This window comes from Pygocentrus nattereri, chromosome 14 (assembly GCF_015220715.1).
Source record: "Pygocentrus nattereri isolate fPygNat1 chromosome 14, fPygNat1.pri, whole genome shotgun sequence".
In the NCBI taxonomy this organism is placed as follows: Eukaryota; Metazoa; Chordata; class Actinopteri; order Characiformes; family Serrasalmidae; genus Pygocentrus; species Pygocentrus nattereri.
The window spans coordinates 25,097,177-25,113,155 of NC_051224.1; the positions used below are offsets into that span (position 1 = coordinate 25,097,177).

Below are 15,979 nucleotides of genomic sequence, written 5' to 3' on the forward strand. Positions count from 1 at the left end.
ACTAGACTCGCTTCATGAACTCATTTTAGGTGAAAATCCTCCAGTGTCTCTCTTGGTAAACCAGTCTTTTAATAGAACGTCATTAATTAGTGACGCTGACGTCTATTAAAATGATCATAAACACAAAACACTGAAGGCAAACAGTTTCCATCAGGGAGAACCGAGTGGCTCTGAAATCACTTTTTACACACAAGCAAAGTTTCAGTTTAAGATTTATTTACAACTTAGATACAAGTTTAAATAACAAACTACCCCAGATAAATGGTAGAAACTGTTGTTTGGATCACGGTATTTGTGCAGTCGGGTCTCTCTGTGCCGCTTGATGAAGATTTCTTTTTTTATTCATAATATAATGTTGGAGGCCTGGGGTTGAAGAGGACAGTCCATGATCCAGACAACAGATAAGCAAAAACCTGGACAATCCAGGGAAATATGGACAGATGGCAACGCCAGTTCTAAGTAGCTTAGCTTATTTAGCTAAGTCTTTCTGCCATTGCTAATGTGCTCCAAACCATTCACGCTTCTGGAAGGCAGCAAGTTCTTGTGAATAGCAATACGTCCCAGAATTCCTTTGTACATTACCCTGCTGGGAAAAGTCCATTAAGATGAAAACCTGATGATTTTTGCTTTCTAATGGGAACTGGCTTATCTAGGACACCACATTAGGAAACCTTTAAATGCATCTGGAATCACATACATATTTACGGATAAGCAAATCCTGTGCTCTCAGAATTCTCTCTGTCATCATCAGCGTTTTCTCTTCCCTTTCTCTTTATCAGTTACATGAACAACAATTACATTAATCACATTAGCGTCCTTTACACTGTGAGCACCATTAGTGACCTCTGGACACCAGCAGAACCTTGTAATGGTCACTATGCCATTTTTTAGCATGCAGCTTAGACCCAGTGTATTTTATTTAGAAGCTGTTTTGATAAAGATTGCTGACTCTTTGAGCTCCTGTGGAGTTTATCCACAGCTAAGTGGAGTTCAGGGAAGAAGTGCTCGCCTTTACATTCATTTTACAGCTTGGTATGTTAGCCCCGAAAACCCCTAAATCCTCAACAAGTCAACAACATGCAAACCTATAGGACGCGAGACTTTTGGGACAGACTTGTGGGAATTTCAGGTTCTTGTTTCAGTGCTTTTAAAACATTTTTTAATGGGCTAATTTGCTTATCTGGTGTCTGAGTTCAGATTGTAAGCAAAATGCAGCTCAATGACAAGTTCAATTAATAAACAGAGATTTTAATGTCATGTTTTACTCATATCTTCATTTCTGCCACAGCTGTGAAGTAAACCATCCGCTCTGATTGGTTCTTGCCTGCATCTCATGGAATTTTTGGGTAACAGGCTATAGAGTCTGTGGTCCTCGCGTCCTTGTGAAGGCACTAGTGAGCACCTACCCACAGCCTAAAGTGTGCCTCTTAGGCCTGTGCTAAACACTGAGACCCTTCAAACCAAAATAAAATCTGTTGCATTACGTGTAAACAAACTTACAGCAGCAGTAAGCTAACTGCTAACTGACTGGCATATGTAGGGCAAGCTAATAGCTAATAGCTAACCTATGCTAGCTGTGTTTTACAAAAAAAACTAAAATGTAGAACATAAAATAGGGACTTGTGACACTATATACTGGATAATAACAGGATAGAGGGTAACTGGTGGCCCACAGGCTTTACTTCTTTTCCCCTCATTTCTTTCTTTCATTATCCTTTGGAAATTAGTTTAGTAAATAATTTTAACACTAATATTATAAATAAAGCTTGTTATCCAGCTGTAACCAATGTAGAACAGTGTCAACAACAACATTTACAACTAAATCATTTTATATTAGGCCAATTGTGGATTTGTTTTAGTATATTTTTTCAAAAAATAAATGTGAATTTTAAATCTGTTTGAGGGCATTAAAAGCTAAGCTATAGGTCTGTTGGAGATTTGTTTTAGTATATTTTTTCAAAATAAAAGTCTGTGTGAATTTGAGGAGATTAAAAGCTATTTAGACGGTGGTCCAGCAGTACAGGTCAGCGGGCTGGCAGCTTATCAAGCCAGTGGACTGATATGTGCTCGCTATATGAGATTTATTTTCCTCACCTTTGTCTACAAACATAATTCAATATTTGTATTAAAATTATATATATATATATATATATGTGTGTGTGTGTGTGTGTGTGTGTGTGTGTGTGTGTGAATAAAACTGTGAAAAATGTATAGATGTACAGATAGGTAGACAGAGTTTTTTATGCTGAATGGGTTAGTGACCTCTTTTGTACTGTACTGTACAGTGATTAATGAGTAGTTCAATAGTAATAGCATCACCCTGCAATAATAATAATAATAATAATAATAATAATAATAATAATAATAATATGCACGACAAAGTCCAGCATTTTGATAAATTCTAATAAAGAAATTTAAAGAATTCTTTTTTTATTCATGTCTTTTTTATTGATCCAACTATTCATAACAGTTATACATCATTACTACACTAAAGGAGTAAATTAACAGCAGTGAAATAACCTAAAATAACAGAAACACCAGACATTGAGGGATTGCAAAGCTCCAGATATCGAAGGAAAGGTTTGGCTCTTTTTGACATTTATTGTTTTAAGGAGTGTAATCCAATGCTCCATTTTATTTGAAACGAGCGTAAATAAATAAATAGATAGACTGATAAATAAAAATAAATAAATAAATAAATAAAAACTATTGCAGGAATTTCGGTCACACCGGAAGTGACGTAAGGTTATAGGGGCGGGAGCAGCAGCAGACTGCTTCTCGGCGCTAGTAAATAAATAAACTCTGTTTTCTGCTTTAATTTCTGTGTTATTTTATTGTTTTGGATCCACACAGCAGACCTCGGTGATGCTCGGAGCTGAGCGCGCTGCTTTAGCTGAATTATCGAAGATGTCGGCGGCGAGCCAGGCGGAGAGAGCCGTGCTGGTGAGATTGGAGCTGTGCTTAATGTGTTTAATGTGTTTAAGGTGAAAAATCGGGACTCATATTCGGGATTATTCACTTTAGTCCAGGCTTTTAAACTATAATTTGTGGGTTACTGAGCAGAAATGTGCATGTACTGCTGTTAAGATTCAGATTTATTGCTGATAAACAACATTTAGCTTCCAATTCCACAGCTTCTTGTTCGAATTTCACGTTCCACCTTAAATGGTGCCGCAGTCTTATTCTGTCGCCTCGGGCTCCAGAATGAAACTGCGGCACTATTTAAGGTGGAACGTGAAATTCCAGTAAGAAGCGGTTTTTCACTTTTGTACATTTTTAAACAGCTTGCATCCTATGTTACACCTTTTCTTACTTCTCTTAAAAAGATGGTTCTTTTTTAGTAAAGGCAGTAGTTCTGTGTGGAACCATGAACACCCAGAGGACCACTTGCATGCATAAATTAAGATTAAGATTAAGTGAGCCTTATTAGTCCCACAACGGGGAAATTCCACCTCCGCATTTAACCCATCCGTGAAGTGAAACACCACATACACAGTAGTGAGCACACACACACTAGGGGGCAGTGAGCACACTTGCCCGGAGCAGTGGGCAGCCCAATCCGCAGCGCCCGGGGAGCAGTTGGGGGTTAGGTGTCTTGCTCAAGGACACCTCAGTCATGTGCTGTCGGCTCTGGGGATCGAACCTGTGACCTTCCGGTCACGAGGCTGGATCCCTAACCTCCAGCCCATGACTGCCCCCAAAGTGCTGCGTTGGCCGGGAATGGTTCTTTGCTTGGTGAAGTGCTTCTTCAGATTGATGAAGCATGTGTTTGTGTATATAGTTCGATGTAGAACCTTTTTGAAAAGAGGTCTAATATTATTACAATAGCAGAACCCTGTTTGGTGCTGCATAGAACCATCTACAACACGATCTGAAGAACCATTTCACCATGCAGAGAACCATTTAAGCAAGTGTTTATGGTTCGGTATAGAAGCTTTGTCTTTACTAAAGAACCCTTGAAAATACAACTCTTACATTTCAGTGAGTTTGAAATACTCCTCAGCAGTTTGGTTTTGTAGAGTTGTAGGTGTATTTCTCTTTGTTGTAATTGTTTTATTGATTTATATATTTTATATTTGTGATAACAATATAATTGTAATGTATTTGTATGTGTTTTTTTACAGGGCTCTGCTATAAAAATTGAAAATAATACATATCAAATCTATTCGTTTTTAACATTTATTATTTTACACAAATTAAAATTTTAATCTGATATTTATTTTGTCTGTTAAATCTGTTGTTTGTAATTGTTTTAGTCATGTTTTTTAATAATCTTTTTACGTTTTAATCTGAATTATCTATGTACTTTCTCTTCTATAAAGCACTTTGAATGACCGCAGTGTATGACAGATGCTATACAAATATACTTGACTTGTTTTTGTTAGTTTTTTTTTTTTATGCCGAATGGAATGAAATTCAAATGGGAATCCGACTTTCATCACTTGCTTTCTGTCTTTCAGGAGGATGAATTTAACTGGCTCCTGAAAGAGGAGGTGCATGCTGTGTTGAAACAGCTGCAGGATATACTGAAGGTAGTGTTTTCTTACTATTTTGTATATTAATTGAATTATTATGGTGGACTGGTCCCGAATGTTATCTATTTCCGTCTCAGGAAGCCTCGAGGCGGTTTGCGGTTCCAACCCCAGGCATGGAGGCCCAGCTTAAACAAGAGAACTTCATCCTTGGCAGCTCCACGTAAGCTGTTTGCACTAAAGCTTGTATTGTAAAGTAAACTAAGGGCAGATCCAGCCGAGGTGAAGACAAATATGAGCCAAAAATGACCGTGAGAAACGGTAAGCTTTCTCTGCTGCTGTGTAGCTTCTATTATATTCTATGATATTCCTGTAGTGGCTCTTATAGTAAAATGTAATATTTGTGTAGTATCCTGTAGTAAATTCTAAATAAGGGTGCAGAATTATGGCTAAATCTGCCCTGAACTGCTTCCAAGGCAATAAAACAATAGGATTCAAACATAATGTGATAAAACTGGATAGAAGGAAAGAGAGAAAGAGGGAAAGAAAGATGAAAATAACTTTATTGTAAGGGGTAGACAAGGTAAGGTGAGTTCAAGGGCAAACAGTAAAAGAACACATATACAGATCACTTGGATCGTGATGAAGGAACGACCTGTGCATTTTAAAATTAAAGGGTTGTATCATTAAAAAATCATTTCTTGTTTGATGTCTTGGTTTAATGTAGTGTGTAAACATTTCTGAAGTTTCCGAACATACTGTTATCTCTCCAGTCCACACAGTCCATACATGATAAAACAGCCCATTTTGGAATTTATTGTATTTGTGATGTCACAAAAAAAAATGTATATTTACATATACCAGCCTATTCAGCTCCACCCCTTCATGCTGAAGTTATAAGGAGTGTTTTAGCACACTATTTTGTTAGAATGCACAATACAGGGCAGCCAATCAGACAGAGCTCATTTACATACACAAGTCTTCAAGTAACAAAAACAGCCTGAGGGATAAAGAGAGGCTGGAAATGGCTATGACAAACTGAATATGGCTTTTTGGTACAAATGTCATGAGTGGACCTCATGGAAACATAAACAAAGGACAAGGAAATGTAGGATATGGGTCCTTTAATGTTTAATTTTTTGTGTCTCATTCTGACCGGCTGTCATCCTTGAGACTGTATCTGTTTTTAGTACATTCTTTATACACCGATCAGGCATTACATTGACTCCTTGTTTCTACACTCATGGTTCATTTTATCAGCTCCACTTACTATATAGGTGCACTTTGTAGTTCTACAATTACAGACTGTAGTCCATTCTCAGCACTGCAGTGACGCTGATGTGGTGGTGGTGGTGTTAGTGTGTGTTGCGCTGGTGTGAGCAGATCAGACACAGCAGTGCTGCTGGAGTTTTTAAACACCTCAGTGTCGCTGCCGGAATGAGAATAGTTCACCAACCAAAAACATCCAGCCAACAGCGTCCTGTGGGCACTGTTGAAGGACGACCAGCACAAACTGTGCAGCAGCAGATGAGCTATCGTCTCTGACTTTACATTTACGTTCTTATCCAGAGCGACTTACAACTTCGGGTAAGGTAGTGTTAGGAGTCTTGCCCAAGGACTCTTAATGGTATAGTGAAGGGTGCTTACCCAGGTCGGGGATTGAACCCCAGCACAACCACAACATCAGTGTTACTGCAGTGCTGAGATTGATCCACCACCCAAATAGTACCTGCTCTGTGAGGGTCCATGGGGGTCCTGACCACTGAAGAACAGGGTAAAAGGGGGCTAACAAAGATTCAAGAGTTCATTGTCATATGCACAGCAGAACAGGCAGTTACACTGTACAATGAAATTCTTACTTTGCTGTTCCTCCATTCACCAAATATAATCTTAATATAATCTTAGAAGAAAATAGAGAAAAATAGAAGAATAACACTAAAAACAATAGTAAGAAAGAAAGTTTTATGTGCAAAGTTGAAAGAAAAATGAAAGTTACATGTGTGTATGTAGAGCAGCAGTTCATAAAGTGAATGTTGCAAGTAACAGATGTAAACAGTAAACATTAGTGTTCTGACAGCAGCAGTACAGTGTATGTAAGGTGCAGTTATTGAGTGCAAGGTTGACCGAAGTTAAACCGGTACAGAGGTAGTGAGTGAGGCGTTCACCAGCCTGATGGCCTGTGAATAGAAACTGTTCATCAGTCTAGTCCTGGACTTCACACTCCTGTAGCATCTGCCTGAAGGGAGGAGTGTGAAGAGTGCTGGGGGTGTGTACTGTCCCTGATTATGTTGTGGGCCCTCCTGATGACCCTGGCATGATAAATGTCCTGTAGTGAGGGGAAGGCTGCTCCTGAGATAGACTGCACAGTTTTAATCACACGCTGGAGAGCCTTTCTGTCCTGAGCAGTGCTGTTTCCATAACAGACCGTGATGGAGCTGGTAAGAACACTCTCGATTGTACTCCTGTAAAGTACGATCTGCATACAAAGTATCAGAAACAGATGGACTACAGTCTGTAATTGTAGAACCACAAAATGCAAATGCATAGTAAGTGGAGCTGATAAAATGGACGGTGAGTATAGAAACAAGGAGGTGGTCATAATGTTATGCCTGATTGGTGTATAATTGTTCATATAAAATGTATTTTAACTATATAACACATCCCAGTGTAGCTACATCAAAGCTTTTGTCTTTCTTTATTTCTGTTTAATTCTAAGAGATAAAGGACTGGAAATGGTCATGTACAACTGAATTATGACTGTGTTTGGTACAGATATCATAAGTGGGCCTCAGGAAAACGTAAAAGCAGGGCAAGAAAATGTAGGACATGGGCCCTTTAATCCTACACCAACAGTCTAACGGTCATGTGTTCTGTTTTTTGTACAGCATGGACCAGGTCAAAGGTGTCTTGACTCTGCAGGGAGAGGCTTTGACTCAGGCTGTAAGTGTTGCATAACCATTTGCTGTGTGTTTCTCAGTGATACTGGCCATTTCCTCCTACTGGAGCAGGACTGGATGTGTTTTCCTGTTAGTGCTGAGAGTGCAACATCACAAGGATGTTTTGCAATAGATTCAACTGAATATTTTACCCATCATCACTGCTGAACCATCATTTCCTTTTAAAAGGGGAACTCCACCAAATTTTCAAAGTTCCTGCACAATTCAGTGTGTGAGGTGTAAACAGAGAGATTCAGAGTGGTTTGGTGTGAAATGGTTCAGATGTCTTTATGAACGGTGGTGATAGGAACCAGGGGTCGCCATGACTACAACACAAATATAGACATTTATTTTTGCCTGTGTTTTATGACTTATAATGACTTTAGGCCAAAATCATATCAGAACTATCATAAAACAGTGTCTCAATCATCAGGCAATGAATTCATAACCATTTCAAGTAGGAACGTTTTGTGAGGGAGCTTTTAGAGGTGGACGTCTGGTTCCTATCACCACCACTGTGAACAGTTCTGACTCGTTAAGTTTCTCTAGAACAGAGCATTTCACACCAAACCGCTCTGAACAACTCTGTTTACATTTATAACGACTTAATTATCACAACAAAGTAGCTGATCCATGTATTTGTTTAACTCTGTATTTTTTTTCTGTATCATATATTAATAAAACACCGACTGTATCCGTGTCATATATTTGCAGGATATCAACATTAAAGTTGCTAAAAGCAGTCAAGTCATGCATTTTACATTCCGGGATGATAAACAGTGGAAATTACAGCAGGTGGGCTTTTACTTTCATGTAAAGTATAATACTGCATATTATTGTTTATTTTGAAGTACATTACATACACTCAAAATACAAATAGGGCTTTGAGGAATTCTGTAGTAAAAAGGGGTACAAAATGTAAATTAGTAGTAAAGTAGTAAATAATGGAAATATTTAACAACTGATCGAAGAGAGTCATTATTATTATTATTATTATTATTATTATTATTATTATTATTGTTGTTGTTGTTGTTGTTGTTGTTGTTGTTGTTGTTGTTGTTATCCATACCCATTGATTCAGAACTTGGCTCTTTAATGTTTAATGTTTTTCTCATCATGGTACATTAAACATTACTTCTGAAATCCCTCCTGTGTATTTTCAGATCCAGGACGCAAGGAACCATGTAAATCAGGCCCTGCAGCTGCTCAGCAGCCGCGACGAGAGTTATCACTTTAAAACCGGAGCTGAGGTCAATAAGGTTGGTCAGCAATGTTCCACAGGGCAGACTGACCTTGTGTTAGAGTGTTTGAGTGTTTCTAAGGCTTGTCAGAATCCTCCTTACTGTCTCATCCTGGCAGAATCTTGACTTTTGAGACTGAAATTAAGAATTATTTATAATTTTATATAAATATTAAATAGTTTTTAATATAAAAAAGTATTTTAACTCCAAAAGATGCAACATACCAGTGTAGTTACATCACTTACTTTATTTAGCTATTTATGTAATTATATTTTTTTTGTGCTATGGACAACCCAATCCTTCCAATCCAATCGCCTATTTTGGCTTTAACTGTTTTTTTTTTTCTGCTTTGACTTTTTATTGTTATCTATAAACAAGGACTAAAGTACATAAAGTGCAGATAATGTTCAAGCTTTCCGACACAGCCTCTGTTTTTAGTTATGCTAATATACTTTAGTCCCCGTTTATAGATAACAGTGTCAGAAACCACATAATCCACATAATCTAATAAAAGTCTATTAGAGCTGACTTAAAGGAGAATCCCACCAATATTTAAAATTTTCTACATGATTTAGTTTTTAAGATGTAAACAGACTGATTCAGTGTGGTTTGGTGTGAAATTTCTTTATAGTGGTGGTGATAGGAACCAGGATACATGCAAGGCGCTGTGAAGCAAAATAGTCTGCAAAGAATTTATTTACTTATTGTTTCAGATTTTCCACTATTTTTCCATCATCAACATTCCCTATAAACTCAGAAGACTCGTGTAGGTTCTCTGGTGGTTTTGGATGGTAAATAAAATGTCTATATTTGTGTTGTAGTCATGTCGACCCCTGGTTTCCATGCTGAATTACGCAGGAATTTTGATTGATTTGATTGAACAATTGCATTAATAATGCAGAAATATTGTGGAAAAACAGTGGTATTGATTAACATGGTAATTGCATTACATTAAACTTGTAGTTTTAGTTTTAGCACTGGAGCTACATGTAGGAGGAATCTCTGTGAGTTTAAGAGCACAGAGGTTTTGTATGTGTTTGTAATGGAGGTTTTGTGTTGTAGCTGATGGACGCGGTGATGCTGCAGCTGACCCGAGCGCGTAACCGTTTGACCACTCCAGCCACTCTGACTCTACCTGAACTCGCCTCCAGCGGCCTGATGGTAAGTCAGAGCTTTTGTTTGCCCAATCGCAGCAGATATTTAATCAGTTTAACTGACTTCCTCTGTGGCGTTGCCTTTTTCTCTCGTCAGAAAATGTTCACCCCTCCGATGCCCGGTGACGTGATGATCAATTTCTACATTAACCTCAGCAAACTCTGCCTGACCGTCTATCAGCTACATGTCCTGCAGCCCAACACCACCAAGGTAGCTTGCACACTGAGATAGTTCATGGACTTAAACCCAGTGACACAATGAAAAGTAGTCTGTGTGCAGCTTATATAACAGTGTAAATTTATTCTTCCCTCAAAATAACTCAATATACAGCCATTAATGTCTAAACCACCGGCAACAAAAGTGAGTACACCCCTAAATGTCCAAATTGAGCACTGCTTGTCATTTTCACTCCAAAATGTCATGTGACTCATTAGTGTTACTAGGTCTCAGGTGTGCATAGGGAGCAGGTGTGTTCAAATTTGTAGTACAGCTCTCAAACTCTCTCATACTGGTCACTGAAAGTTCCAACATGGCACCTCATGGCAAAGAACTCTCTTGAGGATCTTAAAAGACGAATTATTGCACTACATGAAGATGGACAAGGCTACAAGAACATTGCCAACACCCTGAAACTGAGCTGCAGCACAGTGGCCAAGATCATCCAGCGTTTTAAAAGAGCAGGGTCCACTCAGAACAGACCTCGTGTTGGTCGTCCAAAGAAGCTGAGTGCACATGCTCAGCGTGACATCCAAATGCGGTCTTTGAAAGATAGGCGCAGGAGTGCTGTCAGCATTGCTGCAGAGATTGAAGAGGTGGGGGGTTTGCCTGTCAGTGCTCAGACCATACGCCACACACTACATCAAATTGGTCTGAATGGATCTTCTGAAGTCTGTACACACGAAAGCCCGCAAACAGTTTGCTGAAGACATGTCAACAAAGGACATGGATTACGGGAACTATGTCCTATGGTCTGATGAGACCAAGATTAATCTGTTTGGTTCAGATGGTCTCAAGCATGTGTGGCGGCAATCAGGTGAGGTGTACAAAGATAAGTGTGTCATGCCTACAGTCAAGCATGGTGGTGGGAATGTCATGGTTTGGGGCTGCATGAGTGCAGCAGGTGTTGGGGAGTTACATTTCATTGAAGGACACATGAACTCCAATATGTACTGTGAAATACTGAAGCAGAGCATGATCCCCTTCCTCCGGAAACTGGGTCGCAGGGCAGAGTTTCTGCATGAGAATGACCCCAAACACACCTCTTAAGATGACCACTGCTTTATTGAAGTGCCTGAGGGTAAAGGCGATGGACTGGCCAAGCATGTCTCCAGACCTAAACCTAGTAGAACATCTTTGGGGCATCCTCAAGCAGAAGGTGGAGGAACGCAAAGTCTTGAATATCCACCAGCTCCGTGATGTCGTCATGGAGGAGTGAAAAAGCATTCCAGTAGCAACCTGCAAAGCTCTGGTAAACTCCATGCCCAGGAGAGTTAAGGCAGTTCTGGAAAATAATGGTGGCCACACAAAATATTGACACTTCAGGAACTGTCTCCTAGGGGTGTACTCACTTTTGTCGCCGGTGGTTTAGATATTAATGGCTGTATATTGAGTTATTTTGAGGGAAGAATAAATTTACACTGTTATATAAGCTGCACACAACACACTGTCAGTGTTGTCCCATGAAAAGATATACTTATTATTATCTCTTATTATTATTATTATTATTATTATTATTATTATTATTATTATTATTATTATTATTATATCTGCAGAAATGTGAGGGGTGTACTCACTTTTGTGATGCACTGTATCTATGTGGTAATAGAGACGCAGCTAAAGCTAGACCTCAATATTGTATATTTTATATACATATAGATTCTAAATAACTTACAGTAGATACTGTATTGTTCATAGCAGATTCTAAATTGTTTGTTGTAGATATTGAATAGTTCATAGAAGATACGGCATAATTTATAGAATATAGGAATAATTCATGGTAGATATTAATCATTTGTATAAACTGGATAATTTGTAGTAGATACTAAAAAATATAGTAGGTACTAAATAATTCAAAGCAGAAACTAAATAAATTATAATAGATATTGAATCATTTATAGTAGTTACTGAATATTTTATAGTATCTTCTGCATAATTTATATTAGGTGCTGAAAAACTCCTAGGTACTAAATAATCCCTCGTAGGTGCTGAATAATTTATAGTAGGTACTGAATGATGAGCCTTTAGATAACAGATTGATAACCCTGCAGTTTAAAATGTTAACATTGTTTTTTTTTTTTCTTCTGTAGAACTTTAAACCTGCAGGAAGTTCAGTGCTGCATAATCCTGGAGCGATGTTGTGAGTGTTCTCTGTGTTTCTGTCTGTTGTTTGGGGTTTTTTTATAAGCGGTATTAGAACGACTGACCCCTTTACTGTGTTCTTATATTTTCTTTACTAAGCAAGCTTTTGGCAATCTGTTTTGAACATGATCTGTGTGACTAAGAATTATTTTATTGTTCTTATTCCTGCAGTGAAATCAACAACACTAAGTTTGAGGTCAGTCACGTGCACAAAGTGGAGTGTGTGGTGCCGTGGCTGAACGACACGCTGGTGTTCTTCACCATCTCCCTGCAGCTCTGCCAGCAGCTCAAAGACAAGGTGGGTGTGTTCAGCACTGATAGCGCCTGTTCACAGCAAAGGCCTACATAATATACACCAGCTAATCCAGCTTAAATCACTCATAGTACTGGGTGTGGAGCCAGAACTGTAATTATTAAAGTGCTTACTTAGATATTAGCTTTGCTGATTAGTGATTGCAAAGCAGCGTGCAGCATTACTGTTATCTGACGGTTTCTTCACCTCCTCCTCCTTCTCCTCCTTTTTCTTCTGGTCCTTTTCCTTTGGTCGTCTTCTTTTAATCTTCCTCCTTTCGCCTTCTTCTTCTCATTTTTTCTTCATATTCTCCTCCTGCTCCTTTCTCTTCTTCTCCTCCCCTTCTTCTCCTTCTCCTCCTCCTTTCCTCTTCTTTTACTTCTCCTCCTCTTCCTTTCTTTTTTTCCTTCTCCTCCTCCTTTCTTCTTTGTTTTCTTTCTTCTTCCTCTCCTTCTCCTTTCTTATTCTCCATTCTTTTTCTTCTTATTATTCTTTTTCTCCTTGTCCTCCTTCTCCTCCTCATTCTTCTTCATCTTCTCCTTCTGACAGATTTTTGTTTACTAACTCATCTTGTGGTTTTCAAGATATCGATACTGTTCCTCTTCTGGCATGTTCAGTCTGGTTGGGAATGGTGTGCTTGTGTACTTTTGAACTGGATGTACAATTTTTGTACAATCTATTTTTTTATCGGAGTGAATGGGGTGTAAAAGTTTGTGCGCCCAGCTTATCACAATAAGTCCATCAGCAACATCCTATTAACTGTGTTACTATAGTAACAACATAGCATTCCCTACCATAGCATCACCCTAACAACCAGCTGGGAAACTATAATAAAAATCCTATCAACCATGAAGTGTATGGTAACCATTTGGCAGCACTCTAGCAATTGTCCACTGTTTACACTGTGCAGTTGCTCTGGATTTTCTTCAGGAAGAAAATGAAGACTAGACTGATTTCTAATGAGATTTCTGGAGAATTAAAAGGGTTTTTTTTTTTTTTTTTTTTTTTTTTCTTGTGTTTGCAGATTTCTGTTTTCTCCAGCTTCTGGAACTACAGGCCGTTCTGAACTGACCAAAGACCTTCGTCACTTCTATATGTGTGTGTAAATCAGTATATCTACACATAATCACTACACGCTGAGAAACACAATACAGCTCTGAGTAATTCATTCACGCAGCTTGCTCTGGGACCACTTGCTCACTTTTTCTGTGCTGCTGCACATATAATTTATTTGCATTATTTGACTGCATCAGGGTGTAGAAAGAGTAGCTAGAACACACACTGAGTCATCAATGAGCTTAAAGGCACAAATGATGACGAGTTACTTTGGTTTTTGGGTTTGTTGGGCGATTTGCCAATACAAGCCGTGTTTTGCTTCTCCAGGGATTTTACATTAAATTCTTGAAGGTCACATTTCTCACATTCCATTCATTCCTTTATTTTGAGCAAAAACTGTGAAATATCTTGAAGGGGAATTCCACCAATTTTTTGACATTTCCACATAATTAAAGAATCTAGATGTAAACAAAGTGGTTTGGTGTGAAACACTTTGTTCAAGAGTCAGTCAGAATTGTTCACAGTGAGGGTGATAGGAACCAGTCATCCACCTCTAAAAACTCCCTCACAGAAAGTTCCTACATGAAATGGCTATGAATTCACTGCCTGATGACTGAGATGCTGTTTTATTATAGTTTCGAGAAGATATTGGCATTTCATGGTGGAGGGATACATAATATGCAGGGCACTGTGAGGCAAAATAGTCCCCAAAGAAAACTTATTTCAGATTTTCCACTATTTAATCATTAATTCCATATAAACTCAGAAGACTCATGTAGGTTCTATGGTGGTTCTGAATATAAAATAAAATGTCTATATTTGTGTTGTAGTCATGGTGACCCCTGGTTCCCATCACCACCGCTGTAAAGACATCTGATCCATTTCACACCAAACCCACTCTGAATCGCTCTGTTTACATCTCACACACTGAATTATTGTGGAATTCCCTCTTAATTGTAGGAAAGAATGAACAAATTCTGTTTAACAGTGTTAATTTGTAGCATTGAATCTTATCAGTTTTAATACTTTATGCTGATGGTGGTGACTATTACTAGCAAGAATAACGGAAAGCTGTAAATGCATTATGAATGTGGAGGAGGAGGATGATGATGATAATAGGTGGTAAAAAGATAAACACTAAACAGTTTGAGTCTTTTATGTTTTGTATTACTGCAAAAAAGGAAGTGAATTTAGGGACTTTTAACACACTTTTCATTAAACAGCATCCCATAAATATAAAAGGAACATATTACAGCCAGAAACTAAGTTAGATTATTTATCATCCTCATGTAAAAATGCCATTGTCAGCTCTTTATTAATTTATTCAAATGCTTTATTTATTCTATTGTTAATTGCACTTGCTTTTGGCTTGAGGGAGCCACTGTGTTTTGTAATCTGCCTGTTAACTCCAACATAGAACAAATGTATAATTTAATGTTGAAGCTGCTTGTCAGTGCTGTGTGTATTTCATGTCAATCGTATAATAACTGTGCAATAAATTTATTGAATGCAAAAAAATGTGTATTATGACAACTTTTTTTCAATATTCTTCAGTAAAAAACATTTGGAACAATAAACAGAATTCAGCAGTGTTTGTGAGTAAAGTGGTGCATCATATTTCATAATTTATTAAATATTTCCCAAAGCAAAATATGTAAACACATATACACATACTATAATGCCAAAAGTATTTGCCCATCTGCCTTCTCACACATATGAACTTCAGTGACATCCCATTCTTAATCCATAGGGTTTAATATGATGTCGTCCCACCCTTTGCAGCTACAACAGCTTCAACTCTTCTGGGAAGGCTTTCCATAAGGTTTAGGAGTGTGTTTATGGGAATTTTTGACCATTCTTCCAGAAGCACATTTGTGAGGTCTGACATTGATGGACAAGAAGGCCTGGCTGGCAGTTTCCACTCCAATTCATCTCAAAGGTGTTCTGTCGGGTTGAGATCAGGACTCTGTGCAGGCCAGTCAAGTACTTCCCCACCAAACTCGCTCATCCATGTCTTTATGGACCTTGCTTTGTGCACTGGTGCTCACTCATGTTGGAACAGGAAGGGGCCGTCCCCAAACTGTTCCCACAAAGTTGGAAGCATGAAATTGTCCAAAATCTCTTGGTACTGAAGCATTCCAGACTTTCACTGGAACTAACGGGCTGAGCCCAACTCCTGAAAAACAACCCCACACATAACCCGCCCCCCCCCCCCCCCACCAAACTTTACACTTGGCAGAATGCAGTCCAACAAGTACTGTTCTCCTGGCAACCGCTAAACCCAGACTCGTCTGTCGGATTGCCAGATGGAGAAGTGTGATTCATCACTCCAGAGAACACATCTCCACTGTTCTCGACCACTGCATTCGACGCTTTGCATTGCATTGCGCTTGGTGATGTAAGGCTTGGATGCAGCTGCTCGGCCATGGAAATCCATTCCATGAGGCTCTCAACGCTGTTCTTGAGCTG

General features: G+C 38.6%; 1 protein-coding gene across 1 annotated transcript; it reads left to right on the forward strand.

The window, feature by feature from the left end:
• The first annotated feature begins 2,745 nt into the window (after positions 1-2,745).
• Positions 2,746-14,291, forward strand: rogdi (rogdi atypical leucine zipper). Its single transcript, XM_017715509.2, has 11 exons — positions 2,746-2,943; positions 4,461-4,532; positions 4,613-4,695; positions 7,358-7,412; positions 8,123-8,203; positions 8,572-8,667; positions 9,712-9,810; positions 9,901-10,014; positions 12,111-12,160; positions 12,334-12,460; positions 13,479-14,291. Exons 1-11 carry the CDS (start codon positions 2,866-2,868, stop codon positions 13,518-13,520), a joined length of 897 nt encoding a protein of 298 aa, XP_017570998.1. The 5' UTR covers positions 2,746-2,865; the 3' UTR covers positions 13,521-14,291.
• The last annotated feature ends 1,688 nt before the right edge of the window (positions 14,292-15,979 follow it).